This window comes from Poecilia formosa, unplaced genomic scaffold (genome assembly GCF_000485575.1).
Source record: "Poecilia formosa unplaced genomic scaffold, Poecilia_formosa-5.1.2 Scaffold199, whole genome shotgun sequence".
Classification (NCBI taxonomy): Eukaryota; Metazoa; Chordata; class Actinopteri; order Cyprinodontiformes; family Poeciliidae; genus Poecilia; species Poecilia formosa.
The window spans coordinates 164000-179898 of record NW_006800138.1 but is presented as its reverse complement, the minus strand read 5'-3'; the positions used below and the strand labels follow the sequence as shown (position 1 = coordinate 179898).

The following is a 15899-nucleotide window of genomic DNA, read 5'->3' as shown; positions in this document are numbered from 1 at the left end:
ATGTCTTTGCTGGAACATTTGAAACACTGAGTTAGAAACCCTGTCAAAAAGCTGACTAGCATCATCATTAGCAGCCATGTTGGTCATCACCTGGATCAGTCTATTCACAGGCTTGACTGTTCTACCAACACGGGTTCTAACTGTGTAAGTAGTGTCAGGCTCAGTGTCAGTAACAGACTGAGCAACTAGTGAAGTGTGTGGACAAACACTCTGTGTGTCAACTGACGCATCTGAGGAATTATTGTCACAGTCCATCTCACTAGGGACCAACAGATATCCCTCGTCTGCCTGTGCTGCAGAGACAACATCTCCAACAAAGCCATTCACAGGGGCAACATCATGAGACTCATGAGATAGGGAGCTGACCCAATCTTGTGTTCTGATTTTTGAATCATTTTCCTGAATGACTGATCCCAGGGCATCTGAAATAGTGTTAATGTCAGAGCTTTCAGGTGTGACGGCAGCGGAGTCAACAGGCTCACTGGATGTATCAACAGGCAAGAAGTTCACTAGCATCAAGAGGTTACGATGCACAACTCGAACTTGACCGGTGGTGGGATGTTTTATTTGGTATGTGTGAGTTGTAGGGTTCATGCCCACAGCGGTGTATACTGTAGACTCCCAGCGGTCAGCAGTTTTGCGTTTGCCTCTTTCACGCTTGTTTGATACCATAACACGGTCACCGACCCCAATAGATTTCCCTTTAGTATTGCGATTGTAGAGACTGTCGATCTTGTTCCTTGTCAGTATGATTTTGAGCTATGGCCATTGCATCTTGAAGATCTTTAGTCAGGGACAGTACATACTGTCCCTTACTAAAGACAGTATGTACTGTCAGTATGTACTGACAGTATGTATGACCACCTGAAATTGGTCATATCCACCAATTTCAGGTGGATATGACCACCTGAAATTGGTGGTCATATCCACCAATTTCAGGATCTTGGAGGATGTTCTTGAAAAGAACATCAACAGGGAGGCGTGGCACTCTCCCAAACATCAGATAAAAAGGGGCATAGCCTGTGGTTTCATGGACTGTGCAGTTGTACATGAAGGTCAATGTCTGAAGTTGTTTTGGCCAATTCTGTTTTGCATCTGGTGCAAGTGCTCTTATCATGTTTCCCAGGGTTCTGTTGAAACGTTCCACGCTGCCATTACCCATTGGATGGTAGGGGGTCGTATGGGATTTTCTCACACCAGCAACTTTCAACAGTTCGCTTATGAGCTGACTTTCAAAGGATGGGCCTTGGTCAGAATGGATTCTCTCAGGGAATCCCAAAGCTGCCTCGCCACTTGTTTTGCAGATTGGTCACAGCAAGGAAAGGCCTGAGCGAGCCGTGTAAAATGGTCAGTTACAACCAGTACATCAATGGACCTGCTGTTAGAATCCTCCACTGTCCAAAAGTCTGTACACACAATCTCCAGTGGTGCAGCCAAAAAGCCACCGCGTCAAAACTTTTTAATTTTTCAAAATAGGTTTTTCACCCTAAATGCAAAATGTTTATATTTTTTGTACGTTTTTGGCTTAATTACTGCTCTGAGTATATTGTTCTTTCAGCAATTTTCCATTTTTAGTCTTTATACTCCAGTTAACGATTAATTGATTGCTAAATTAGTTATTAGTTACTTCAATAATCGATTAATCACAATTAATTCAATTAATTGCCTCAGCCCTGAACAGATTCTCCATCTTGCTTGACAGGAGAACTTTGTAAACGTTTGTGATGGTAGAACAGAAAAAGCACTAGTCTAGAGGGAGTAAAATTGTTACCAGATGAGATTCACATCCCTGATCTTTGCTCTTCTTCGATCAGTTCAATTTAATTTAACGTGTAACCGTAGCAACAAGGTGTAGCGTAGGAGTGGCATTTTTCTCCAAGTCTGGTCTTGTTTTTGGCTGCCACATTAGTGCAACAGCAAAAGCCTTAATGGCTGCTTTAATTTTTCAGCACTATGGCTCCTTTGTGTTGCCCTAAAAGCTGCCCACCAGATGGAGAGTCGGAGAAAAAAACAAAACCGAGGGTAATTAATGCGCGTGCAGGAAGACTCAAGATGGTGCGACCACATGACTCACCGCTGGAATTTGGTGTAAAGTTGCACCGGCACATCCTTCGCGTATCCAAAGCTCCCTCTCCATGGCCAATTATCAACCTCAGCCGAACTGCGAAGCCTTAAAGGACCATGTGCTTCTGATGAATATTCATGCGACGCTCTGTTTGGAGAGGCCCCATTTAGACCGCATTAGCGCTGGAGCATGCAAGGAGAAAATAATGATGCTCCGTGATGATAGAGATTTAAGTAAACAAATTCATCAAATGTAGCCCTCAGCTCGCTGCACGGGCACTGAGGAGTTTGAGATGGCAGGATTTTTTTGTTTTCTCTTGTTTTCCCACTGGTTTCGCAGGAAACGACTTTCGCCTGCAAATCTCTTACAGAGGCAGCAGTTTGCCGTTTCTCTGATAAATGTGGGATCATTGAATTCTTGGTTCAATGATCCGTTTTACTTACGGTAAGGCTGACATGACGCCTGCAATGTGTGAGGCATCAGATAAAAATAAAAGGTTTGCTTTAGGAGAACGAGTTTAATCCTTTCCTCTGGTGCAGCGCGTTGGGAAGAAGTAATTCAATTCAAAAACTCATTGATTTCTCTACAGATACTTCTGGAGTCACAGAGTGATGTAGTTTAAGTTTTACTATTATGGCTTACAGAATGAGCTGGGTGATTAATCAAAGAGTAACCAATTAATTGCTTAATCGCTTTTTCAATTAATCGCTTAATTCAATTAATCATTTAATTTGATTGATCACTTAGTTTGATTAACCAATAAATTTGATTAGTCAAATATTCATTTTTTTTGAAGATATAATTTTTGGAATATTTGGATTTTTATTTTTATTTTTCAAATGCACCTCTTGGGTTTCCAAGCTTGTTTGACAAGCATCTGTTTGCTTGGACTTTGAATTCAAATCAAAATTTAATATTTGGGCCAAACTAATATTTTTATTTAATATTAAAATAATAAATTTTATTATTCAGAGAAAGAAAGTTGTATTTTTTTGAGCTCCAAAACCAAAAAAATAACAAAACATTAAAATAAGGAATGTTGAGTATCTTCTGAAGTTTTACTTTGGCATTGTTTACAAATAATACTTAATATCTACTAGAGATGCTTCACATTTCCATCAAATTATTGTAAGTAGCTGAATGTTGAAATGATTTTGTAACAATTGTGACTATTTAGCAGAAAGAACCACATGAACTGAAGTGCTCACAACAGGTTGTAATAAAGTTTTTCTTGTAATTTTAATGTTTTTACTGGTAAAATTGCATCACTATTTGCTATCATTATGACTATTTACATAATTAAACTAAAATTGTCATAGGCTTAGCACTCCGTCATTAAAATCAGAGAAGGGATGATTAAAATAAAAGCCACTTTTTGTGTGAATCTGACATCTGCAGTGAATTTTATTATATAGCAAGAATGTTAGTATTCTTAGTTTTAAAATTACTGTAATTTTAAAAAAGTGTCTTACATTAAATATCAATATTTAATGTAATAAATATTAATATTAAAGTTTATAAAATGCATTTATATTTAAAATTGTTTTGTAAAATTAGTTCTTGTAATGATGCAGATGTCAAAAAGAGCCTCAGCATCAGCAAAGATCATTTCACGACTCGTTTCGCCCTCAACTCCTGAAAGAAAATTAAAAAAAAACCAATGTTTAAAATTACAAACCAAAGAAATTGAATCTGAATATATGCCATTTTTCTAACTAAATGAGATGATTGTGAGATAACTGAACAATATTAAGTGGAGTGAAAACATATGTTCTGTCTGGACCTGCCAGCTCCAGCGTCTGAAGCTTCTTAGCCAAGAACAGCAGCCGCTTAACCAGGTTGTGTCTGCAGGAAGGATTAGCAACATGCCGTAATTTCCCACTGAGTGGAAAACTGGAGATGCACCTATCAGGGATTTTATGGCCAGTTTCCAATCTGCAATCTTTGTAAAGCTGCGTCCTGCCAACACGGCTTCTTCCAGTTCCCCTTTTGGTTTCCCAAATGACTGAAGTTTTTTCTACTTTCTAGATTTATTTAAGTTTCAGCTAATCGATTATTGTGAAGTAAATTTAGGATTTTCTATCTTTATACATGCACAGTGTGCAAACTGTTTATGGTTTGATAATACCATACCAGCTAGAGAGAAGGGGTAGCCTATAAAAAGAGGAAATTGTCCACTTTTGACTTTTTCAACTTATTTCTCAAAATTTCTAAAATTTTTTCTAATAAATTTTTGACTTTTCAAATTCTCAAATTTCAAAGTTGTTATCCACAGAAAACAATTAACAACAGATGAATCTAAAAAATGTTAGGTTTTTTTAATCAAAATTTCATCTTCAAATTTTCAACTTAAAGTTATGAAATTTCCAAGTTTTTTCCTCAGAAATATTCTGAGATTAATCTAAATATTTTTAGAATTTTCTAGCAAATTTTCTACTTTTCAAATTCTGAAATTTCCAAGTTGTTTCCTCAGAAATTTTTTGAGATTAATCTGAAAATTTCTGAGCTTTTCCCTAGTAAATATTTGACATACAAAATTATGAAACTTCCCATTTTTTTTCCTAGTAAATTTGAGTATTTTCTAGCAAACATTTGACTTTTCAAATCCTAAAATGTCCAAGTTGTTTCCTCAAACGTTTTCTGAGGTAAATCTAAAAATTTCTGAGTTTATTCCTAGCAACTTTTCAACTTTTAAAATTCTGAAATCTCCAAGTTATTTCCTAGAAAATTGCTGATATTAATCTCAAAATGTAGAAATTTTCTGCTCTTTCTGTTGTCTCTTAACACGCCGTCTTAGCCGTGTGAAGTGAACCTCAACAGCTGAAGACATAAAAATATTTAGCAATTTTGATCCCCAGTCAAACCGAATTTACTGGACCATCAGATGTCAAAGCACCCTTACTTTTGTCTGCTTTCTTTCCTAAATAATCGCATCCCTCGTGATTCTCAAACACTCAAATCTGCTTCAATTTTCACGAAAAGCTTCCCAATCAGCATCATCTTAAAAGTTGCGCTGCTGCAGATGAAACAAGCTCCTTTAAATCTCTAGTTCCAGCCAGACCTTCTCCCTTCATCGCCGTCCAAAGCTCATGGCCTTCCCTCCGCTGATCAAAAGAACATGTGTCATGGTGAGACTATCAAAGAATGTCAGAAAGATAAATACGGCCTATGAAAAGTGTCAGAATGAAATTAGGATAAATGTTACAGTAGGTTTCTCTGGTGCTGCTGACTACTACACACCATGAAATGTGGCTTACTAGAAGCCTGAAATATTCAGTAATCACGTGGGAGGGGAAGCTGCTGCAAAGCAAACTGTTTCTTTAATGCAGGGCCTTTAATGATCCTGGTTTCACAACCACTCAGTCGTATACTTCTGCCATTGCCTATGTGGATATTAAAGTGATGTAGTGAGCACTCAAGCATGTAGTCCTCATATTTTAAAACAATACCTTTCTGCAGATGCTGCAAAGCTGTTTGTGTTCGGCGTTTATGCAAATGGAAACCTGTCAGCGAAATCAAAGAAGACAGTTTGGATGAGAAGATGGAGTATCTTCAGAAGATAAAACAAGAAATGATTGATGCCTGACCCCATTGATTCTGTCCAAGACGATGTGCTAGTCACGCTGACTCTCAGATGTGCTTCGTATTAACATTTTCAGCTTTTCTCATTTCTCAAAGGACAAAGCTTTGCTTTCATACTCGCTCTCCCGTCTCCCTTTTAATTTGATATTCAGATTACAGCCGCTGCAGAAAGAGCCCCGTGTGACAGAACCTTGGCAGAATCTCGAGCTGTTTCAGGGGGAAGACCGGCGAAAACATTGAAACTCAGTCATGTGGACTGAAGCTTGAGCGCTATATGAATGATATATTCTGACAGACTGAGATAATCAGGAGAGAGATGAAAGAAAGCAGCCGATGACGGCGCAGATTCTTTTATCCACCTCACTCATGTTTGTGTGGCTTCAGGGTTGATTCTGGGAGAAACTTCCTGCAAGATAGCAGAAGTAAAAGGACAGAAGTTTGTTTTGGTAGCTGATCATAACTAGCCAGTTGTAATTTTCAAGTGAAACCTTTGTTATACAGCAAAGTTTCAGTTTAGGTCTCCTGTTTTGTTTCTGTCTCGTTCCTTATGAGCTCCAGTATCTGTTGTGCCTTTTATGGCCTCTACAGATTTCTTCTGGTTTTACATATTTTGTCACATTTACCTGCCTTAGATTAAACTATCTCTGCCTTTTTAGTGTTTTTCCACAGGACCTCAATATGATCCAAGTCAGGACTTTGACTAGGAACCTCAAAAGCCTTCATTTTGTTTTAGGCATTGCAATTATTGTTCTGTTGCAAAACCAGTTTGCTCAAAAACCATCAAAATAACTGGTAGAGAACAGAATTATTTAATCCTGAGTTATGGTGGGTTTACAGGTTAGTTCAAGTAACTATTTCCAAAAAAAAGGTGCTTGCAGCCGTCTTTTCACCGGTAGTACTTTGGTGTTTCAACGTTTAGATAAGTACAGCAGTTTTTGGAGAAAAGAACCCACTTTAGTTGAATATGCACCAAAAATAATATATTTAGTGTCAAATAAACAGACAAACACAAAAGTTTGGACTCTTAGCGGGTTTAAAAATTTTATCAATCTTAAATTAAATTATATAAAAGATCATTTGGTTTCGATGAACCGTATGTCTGACGGTCAATTTCTTATTTTAGCTCCCCACAAGCTAAAATAATGTTAGCTAAGGTGCTAATAACATGTTGACCACTCCACTCAGTTTGTTAGCATTCACCTTCACACGTTGAAATCACTCAAAAAATGCAAATGCTAACATTAGGATGTTGACTAATGTTAACTTTGTATATGTTAATGGTATTAAAACTGTTGTTTTTAAGCTAAAATTAAGTAGAACGCTAATGTTAGCATTAGTGCTATCACATTGGGAGTGACCACTTTTAGGAGCTTCATCCTCACAGTCCAGATTGAACACATAAATGTGTTTTAATCTCTCCGGATTAGGAGAGATTTTTGTACTGATTTCATCTTCGGACAACGCAGTAGATGTTAAAAAACTGGCAGAGCAAAAATAAAAAGCTTAATAAAGTTGTTAAAATGCTTTAATAATTAATTGGTTAATAATCCATTAATTTTATTATTAAAAGAAGTTAAATAAATTACATAAAATAAAACTGCAAGATTTTGATCTTTTTTTACCAGCTTGTGTTTGGTACCATCATTGTTGCTAGGCAACTGAACTTATGCTGGACTTGGCGCCAACTAAGCACTTTGCCACTGTCAAATGAATGATATTAGCTTACTGCTAGCATACATCTAGCCTTCTAGCAGCAGTTTATAAGTTAAATTTGGCAAAAATGCTAATGGTAGCTAAAACGCTAACGGTTTGGGCAACTTTTTAAGATGCTATTGCTAATGAGACGCCATAATTTCCCAATCCTAGAAAGAATCAGGCGCCGCTGTGATTATATTAGCCAGTTGAAGGAGTGGAAGTTGATGTGTTTTTATCCATATTGACTCTGCTAGAGTTTGTTTTGTTTTTCACAGGCATCAGTGCTAGTTTGGAAGTAAATAATTCACGGAACATCCTGATAAGGAAGTATCACTTCAAATAACTGAATGCAGTTAAATTTTTTGTGAAGTCTTAGTAGCTGGGGTAGCAGTGACCACTTTGAGTTATTTAAATGCCACCAAATTGGTCTTTTTTCCCCCTCAGTTTTAGTCTCTATCCTCCCAGCTGAACTCTGAGGCATGCAGTGAATCTTCACGTTGAACCTTGGCTCCATGGCATTAAGTGGTATTGCATCGATCAATACGTCAAGCCCTATTGACATCAAAGGCATTAGGTTGCCTCCCCATTAGATAAGTGCTTTGCATTCTGCGCGCCCCCCCAGCGCAGCAGCAGCGCTCGGCTCGGCTCGATGCATTCAGTTCAGGTGACAGCCCAGCAGTATAATCGGTCCGGTTTATCGATCGTAGTGGGGATTCTCTGCAGATTATCTACTTGGGGGGAATCCAGGGTGAACTTGAAAGCAGAACTGAGTCGTTGTTGTTGTTTTGATTTAAAGACGAATGCATTTTCTAATCTTCCTCATTCTTGGTGGTTTTATGTTACACCCAGAGATATTTTTAGAAATGACCGCTTACTGAATACTGAGGCTGTGGATTTTCTCATTGTATCTTTGCATTACTTATCAATCAAAAACCTTTAAGACACACGGCTGGAGTCCTATAGGAAATTTGGAAACTGATCATAAAACAATTTTCAATTTGCATTTAACCTCAGAATTTCACTGTCTTGATTTTGTTTGAATTGCATTATAAAATGGAGCCATCTTACATTTTGTGGCCATTTGGTTCATTTTCTGTTTGTTTTTTTGCAGCTGATCCTTTTAAAACTGGCCTAATGAATGGCACAGATAATCCAGAATACACAAAGCATTGACAGAGTGCAGTTAGAGCCAAAGATTTAAATTTAAAATGATTTTCATTCAATATGGACTGTTCTATCTGGCTGGAAATGAGCAAAGGGTGTCTCAAAATTAAATAAAAGTAAGACAAAGTTTAAAAATATATAATTCACATGTGTTTCTTCGTGTTATTAAGAATGGGTTGTTGAAAATTATGTATGTTATTCTGAAAAATATTTCTTAGAATTATATTGGAGCTTTTATTTTATAATTGTTTTGTCTTATTTGGGCAAAAAAAAAATGCAGATTAGCATTTTATTGCTGCTTGAATGCAGCCTCAGTTAGATATTTATTAAATCAGGACTTTGACTGGACCATTCAAAACATTCAGAAGAAACCTTTAATCTGAAAATTATTCAGGTGTATGAATAATTTGGGTCATCTTTATCTGTTTTGATTACTAGACAAGTTTTTGCTACACTTTTGGAAGTTGACTTCTTATTAAGCAAACATCTTCTATTATTGCTCTAAAATTTAAACTTGGCTTCACATTTCACTGAGTTCTGGTTCTGTTTTCTTACTGTTTCACACACAATAACATCTAAATCTGTTCTTGTAACATTATTGAGTGATTTTGTTTATTTTGAGTTTTCCCTAAATATGGATTTTATGGAGACGTCACACACACTGTGATGTTTTAATCTCACCTTTTGTCTTTTTCCAATGTTAAGTCTTATAAACGCGGTGACATCAGAGCAGGTGTTGGGCTGAAATCATTGGTCCTGAGTTGTGGGTTGGCTCTCCAAACAGAAGAGAATTGCAGGAGAGTTGAAGTTGTTTCTGCTGATCGATGGCCGCTCCTCCTCCTCCTCCTCTTCCTCTCTCTCTCATACGCTCTTTGTGCCAGGAGCAGCCACTGTGATGATGATTAATAAAAAATGTCTCATGAAAATTACATTATCTCAGGATTCATAATTAATATCAAAATATGACTACACAGGCTAAGTTTGTATTTGTTTCTACATGCTATAGATGTTTTTGTGATCTTCCTCTTTGCACTGTCATTTGTTTTCCAGTTTGATGTTATTGCATCGTCTGAAGGTGTCCTCTTTGTGCTTCACCTCCTCTAACCTTTTGTCTCTTTAATCATTCTCTGCATAAAAATATGTTTCCTACAGACTTTAATTATCATATCTGAGATTTTGATTAAAACCACAAGAGGTAAGAAATAATTAGAAATCTTTAATAAAATGAGCTGGATGGTGAAGCCCTGGTTCAGAACGATGACATCATGCTAATGTCGACTTTAAAACATCAGTTTTCTGATTTCCTTATAATTTTTACGTACTTTGGAATAAAAACTGATCAGTTTTTATAAAAAGTAACTTTATTTTTTACAAGTAATTTGTAAATTACTTACTTTAAAGTATAAAGAAGCATAAAAAGGAGCAGCAAGGATTAGGGGAAATGTTTCTGTCATAATTCGAGAGCACTCACATTTTCAATCTGAAAGCAACATTTAATGTCTTTTGTTCTCAATACTTTAATACTTTTGCTTACATTTTAAGTATGAAAGCAGGACTTCATGTCTTTCTTCTCAAAACTTGTAAATACTTGTGCTCAAAACTCCTGCTCTCTTTCAAATATTCACTCTGCTCTCTCAAACCTTTCTCCTCGCGCTCAAAACTTCTCTGCTTGGATCAAATCTCCGCTTGCAAACCTCTTTACTCTGTTGTGAATCATTTTCTGCTCGCTTGGAACACAGAAGTACCGTTGCCTGGCAACCTGTCAGCCAATCGAATGAAAGAGTGGAACTGGGTGCGTTTGTTTCCTTCTAGTGGGCGTGCCTGTGTGGCACATACATAAAAAATACTTGGTAAGATTTTGTGTTTTTGCATTTTTTTTTTTTTTTTTTTACAGAATTTGAACCAGTTGAACATGTGGAACATATTTTCAGACAAAGAAGATTTTTCATCTTAAATGCAAAATGTACAGTTTTGGAATCTGTGTACTCCATTTAATGATTAGTTGATTACTAGATGACAATGAATTTGATTATTCGTTTCAGTCCTAATTGAGTAATCTGAAGGATAGACACGACCAGCAGATTCCCAGCTATTCCTGCTTGGGCTTCTTGCACGCCGCTGTCAGTCTCACACTTCCTGTGCACCTCGACTCGGGCTTTCTGCCAACAGCAGCTTCCCTACAGGAGACAAACACCCATCGCCGAGGTTCTCCGTGTCTACTCAGCGCCGAGTCCTGCTGGGTCAGCAGATTGTAGCACCCAGACCGAAAAAAGAAGGTTGTCGTTCTCCCATTACACAACGATAAAATAAAGAATCTGGCTTTCCACTGAGGCTTTGGATGCATTTGGCTGTGGTCTTTAGCGCAGCGTCCAGAGGAACCTGAGAGTGCTTGATGGCGCCAGCATGCTGCGCAGTAAAGATGCTGGTTTCCTCCCGGGCCTTGCTCACCACCATCTAACTGTTGTTTTCTTTTCCTGAAGCGCCTCTTGACCGTGAAACCTTGCAGCTTACAAAAACGTTCAGCGATGCTCCGTTGATTGCTGTAATTTTCACATCAGAGTCTCAGACGGAGGTTCCTAAGGTCTTCGGTATTCGCTGTGGATGTTCCTGCGTAGAAGTTGGGTCTCGTGGTTCTGTAAGAGAAATAGTGACTCTTTGGCTGAGTTTATATTTAATATTTGACAGGAAAAGCAGTCCATCAGAAGCTGCACTGTTTTTTTTCTTTTGTACTTTTGAAGGTGACGTATAATGCTTCCTTGAACAGTTTGGGATACGTTTACATAGTCATTACCAAATCATTCTTTGACGACGAGATTACAGTTGGCTCAGTTCTGCCTATTTTGAGCTGTTTTAGGGCGTCTTGTCACTTTAAATCCAAACGAACTGGCCACACCCTCCAGCTCAACATTTACACTCGCCCATAAAAATGGCTGCAAACCTTACACAACCATAAAACTTTGAAAAGCAGAAGTGGAGCCTCCTGCACAACAAGCAAGAGTACAGCAAGTTGTTGATGGATAAATCAACAACAAAACGACGGAGCGTACAGCGGGTGATCAAGCATCTTGGAATTCATCTTGGGTTGCTAGGTAACGGGCTGGGCTTCTCTGGGGTTGCTAGGTAACTGTGGAGTGCCTGTTGATTTGTGATGTTGCATTCCGGAGGTTTTTGAAATGGCTCATTTAACAGACAATAAAAAACCTTTAGTTTTTTGCCAAAAAACAGCTGGGTGGGTTTTTTACAGCACTTAGACTGGATTTAGAAACAGGTGAGGCAGAAGTGGAACCAACAAGAGTGTGTCAAGTGGTTTCTGGGTGTTAAGGCAAGAACAAAGCACTTGTATAATCCAGCAGCCATTGTACAGTGCATACAGTGGTAAAAGCAGTTGACCAGACCTGCTGGAGTTCAGCTTGGGTTGCTAGGTAATGGGCAGAACTCTGCTGGGGTTGCTAGGTAACAGACCAGGCATACCGCTTTGTGACGTTACATTCGGGAAGCTTTTGAAACTGCTAATTTTCCAGACACCAAAAAAAAAAAAAAAACATTTACTTTTTAAATTAATCTAATTATTTTAAGAACTTTGGCTGCTTTTAGAACCAGAAGAGACTCAAATGGAAGTTCCAAAATGTGAGTTTTGTTCGATAGGTCCCATTGAAGATGTTGTGAACCTATTTATGTCCTGCGGTACAAACTTCTCCCCCTTCACCGTTTGGCAGAGGCCCTGTAAGCCTGTATAATAGGACTTGCATTGCTTCCTACATACTTCTTCCTCCCAGCGTGTGTGGGTGCCATGCTGCCTCCGAAAGGGATCGCTACAGAAAACACTACATCCACAGCAATTATCCTCTTAGCATGCAACGATGTCTCCTCCTCAATCTGAAGAGTGGCTCCTTTCAGCCAGACCGGCCTTGAAGAACCAGGGTTCCCTTTTGTTTTGCTTCACATTTAGTCGCTGACTCATACTTTGTGGAAGCGCTGCCATCATGGATCAATGGTTAGAAAGAAAAAAAAGTCAATGTGATCGGTTGCTCAATAGATTCCTCCTGATGGTAACATTTTCTGACTTTTATTTCAAAAAGTCATGCTCAGCGTCACATCTGCAGAAGGAGTTGAAGATTAAATCATTAAATATTCCTTGAAGGCAAATAAAGAGTTCAGGCTCAAATTTCTTCCTGCTAAACTTGGAAGGAGTTGATTAAACTGGAGTGTAAATATTGAGCTGGTTTTTCTGAAAGTCAGCGCTGCTAAATGCTGCTGCGGCGTCTTCATCCCGTCCGGTGAATCCCTGCTTTCATCGCGTCTCTGAGTCAGAGGGAAAAAATGAATCCTTTAAAAAAAGAAACTGCTGAGTGTGTGAACCCGGCTAGCTGTATTTACATTTTCTCACACTTCTCTTAATCCCTTTTCTAATACCACACAAAACGCTGCGTTCATGGTACTGTCTCACAGAGTCAGAACGAGGGGGAAATCAGAGCCGGGCCTTATGGAGGGATTAGCTGCACACAGAAGTCTGAAATAGGAGAATCCACACCGGATTATCTTGACTTCCAGACAACACAGAAACATCACAGCAACCGGAAGCTCTACCTACAGGCTATCGGTCTGCTCAGAGCAACCGAGCGCGCTGCTTTTTCCCTCTTGATTGCTTCCTGAAAAAGAGCTTAAAATCCTGTTGAAACTCCATCATGGCGCCGCTGGAGTTGCCGTCCGCCCTGCTGTGGCCACATCTGCCCGGACCACGGCTGCACTGGCAGACTTGCACCCTGGGATCAGCAGCAAATCTCAATCAGGAGCGTGGGATGCCAGGAGGGGGCCGGCGAGTGGAAGCACATCATCTGTGCAGCGCGGCTGATTTCTCTGACTTTCGTCAGCGCATGAGATCACAAGCTTTCCATGCATCGGGAGACGGGAAAATGTTCACACACACACCTCTTCAGATCGTATATGTTTGATAAGAACGAGACTGGAAACTACTTTGTGCCTAAACTGGCAGTATGCCCAAGGTCAGCTGTGGAAAATCTTGCTTTCACAGAGCAACTCCTGCAGACTAGCGGCAGCAATTAGCAAACTACTTCTTAGTCCGACACTCTGAAGAATGTTTGTAAAAGGAGAAATACTGTTGTGATGAGCAGGAGCTTCTTAAAGAGACAGAAGCCCAATTTCAAGGCACCAAATTGCAAAGTCAAATTTATTTAAAGTTATGTTTGTTATATACATCATTTCTATACCAACTGAAGGTGATATAGTTACTTGACTGTGCTATAAAATGGCACTATGTGCCTGGAAAATACACAATACCTCCCCTTTAAGTTCTATAGCTGCCCAAGCTTTAATGCTGCTCCAGTATTTCTGCATTACATTTTTAGTTTGACGTTGCTTGTTCTGTTAAAATGTCAAATATCATGTTGCAACCAAACCTCATTTTGTAATTGCTCAGTGTTTCCTGACTCTGCTTCTGTCTCTGTTTCCTTACAGTAAACTTTGACCACTTCCAGATTTTGCGGGCGATCGGAAAAGGGAGCTTCGGAAAGGTAACGCAGGTTTTTTTAATGCTTCACCTTTTGCCCGCCACATTCATTATCTCTCTTCCTGGATGGTAAATCACATTGTGGTGCCTAAAAGAGTCATTTTTCTGTTTCAATGTGATTATTTCCTTAAGTAAAATTTACTTTTCCGTCTCACTCCGCCGGCTTCTGGGAGTTCTGACCCAGCGTCTCGGTTTAATTACCGAGCAGCGCTGCGCTGTTGCTGCGTTTGTCTTCATCTGCTGGGTTGGACCTGGCTGGAGGGGGAAACGTGGCGTTTCTCCGGTGTTTGTGGGCATTCTCACTCCCAGCAGCGGCCACAGGTGTTTGTGTCGTCATCAGCAGGCTTTGTGGATTAAAAAATGACATTTTTGATCAACATTAGTTTCTAGCTGTGTGTGTGTTGGAGGCTTTAATGCGTTTTCATCAGCACACAATTGGACTCTGGGGGCCTGAGTAGTTTATTCTAATTTTAAATCCCAAACATCTCAGCTAATATTTGTTCATTATTCATTTGTTGTGATATTCTCGTTCTCTTCTGAAAACATGTCCCGTGGATATGATGAACGCATTAACATGTGAATTTATGTAAATTTATACTTATTGCTTTGTTCCCTGCAAGCTGTTTTCACCTCCTTCGCTAGAAGGGAATCTTCAGCAAAACGGGATGAAGAATATGTGGAAATATGAAAATATATATATTACTGAACCCACTGGTGACCTGTTCAGGGTGTTCCTCACAACCCTGCAAGGATACGGGGATATTTTCTAAACTGCTGCCCAGAGTAGTGAATATAAATATTATTTAGTGGCGTAATGAAGTCAGTTACTTAATCAGCAATGACGTTTTTCACGGTGGAGAACCAAAGAGCTTCAGCACATAACAGATTAAAAGTTTAAAGTTTTCAGCTTTTAACCTCCATCTGCCAGAGAATATGTAGAATAAAGAGACTTTCTTGTCCAAATGAAATACCCAGAGTTGAACATTTGTGAGAAAAAATCTCTGAAATTTTGAGATTAATCCAAAAAATCTCTGAAATTTTGAGATTAATCCACATTGAAAAAATGTGGAAGTTTCAAAAGTTTAACATTTTTGACTTTTCCATTTTTTTCTAGAAAATTTCTGAGATTAATTAAAACATTTATGTGTTTTTTGATGGGAATTTACTCCCATTTTGTTTCTATTTACAATAGCCCTAATAAATGATTCTCAATTCAAATTTTGTTTTGAAATCCTTTTTTTTTCTACGATCAGTCAGACTTCAGTCAGACGTCTGTGCGAACGGTTTACGACCCAAATGTACTGAAATACATGTAGTGCTCTGTTTGCAGAAGTAGCAATGGATGGAGCCGTTTATGGATTGATTTTAAAGTTTATGGGAGCGATGGGAGCCGACAGCATCGCCACAAAATCCTAACAACACGAAGGAATATAATAAAAAGAAAGCACAACTAATAGCAATGGCCTTTTGGTGTAAAATTATGGTGCATTTCTCACAATATAACTGTAAACTTCAGAGTTTGAAAACTTAATACTATATATATAATTTAGCTCCACATATGGAAGTGGCAAAAGTCAAATTTTGGGGGTTGAAAAGATCAGAATTGGGACTAAGTGGCATGATTGGAAAACCGTCTCTTGTATTTACTCAGGTTACACGTGATATCGGGTTACTTACTATATTATTTATTTCAACTGAAACATTTACAAAACAAGAGAAATCCATAAGGAACCAAACAGCCGTAATGTCGGATACACCGGTGCAACTGGGGAAAAAACGTTGCACTCCAGAGACTTTTAGTCACATTTGAGAGCAAATTAGTTGCACTCTGGTGCCCTGTAATATTCATGCAATGAATCCAATTAA

The 15899-nt window shown here is 38.7% G+C and overlaps 1 protein-coding gene across 1 annotated transcript in view; it reads left to right on the top strand.

The window, feature by feature from the left end:
- The window catches only part of stk32c (serine/threonine kinase 32C), a 93727-nt gene that overhangs the window by 17897 nt on the left and 59931 nt on the right, over nt 1-15899 (top strand). The window contains exon 2 of the mRNA XM_007566786.2: nt 13982-14037. Within this exon, the coding sequence (XP_007566848.1) occupies nt 13982-14037 (56 nt within the window). The remainder of the gene's footprint in view (nt 1-13981; nt 14038-15899) is intronic.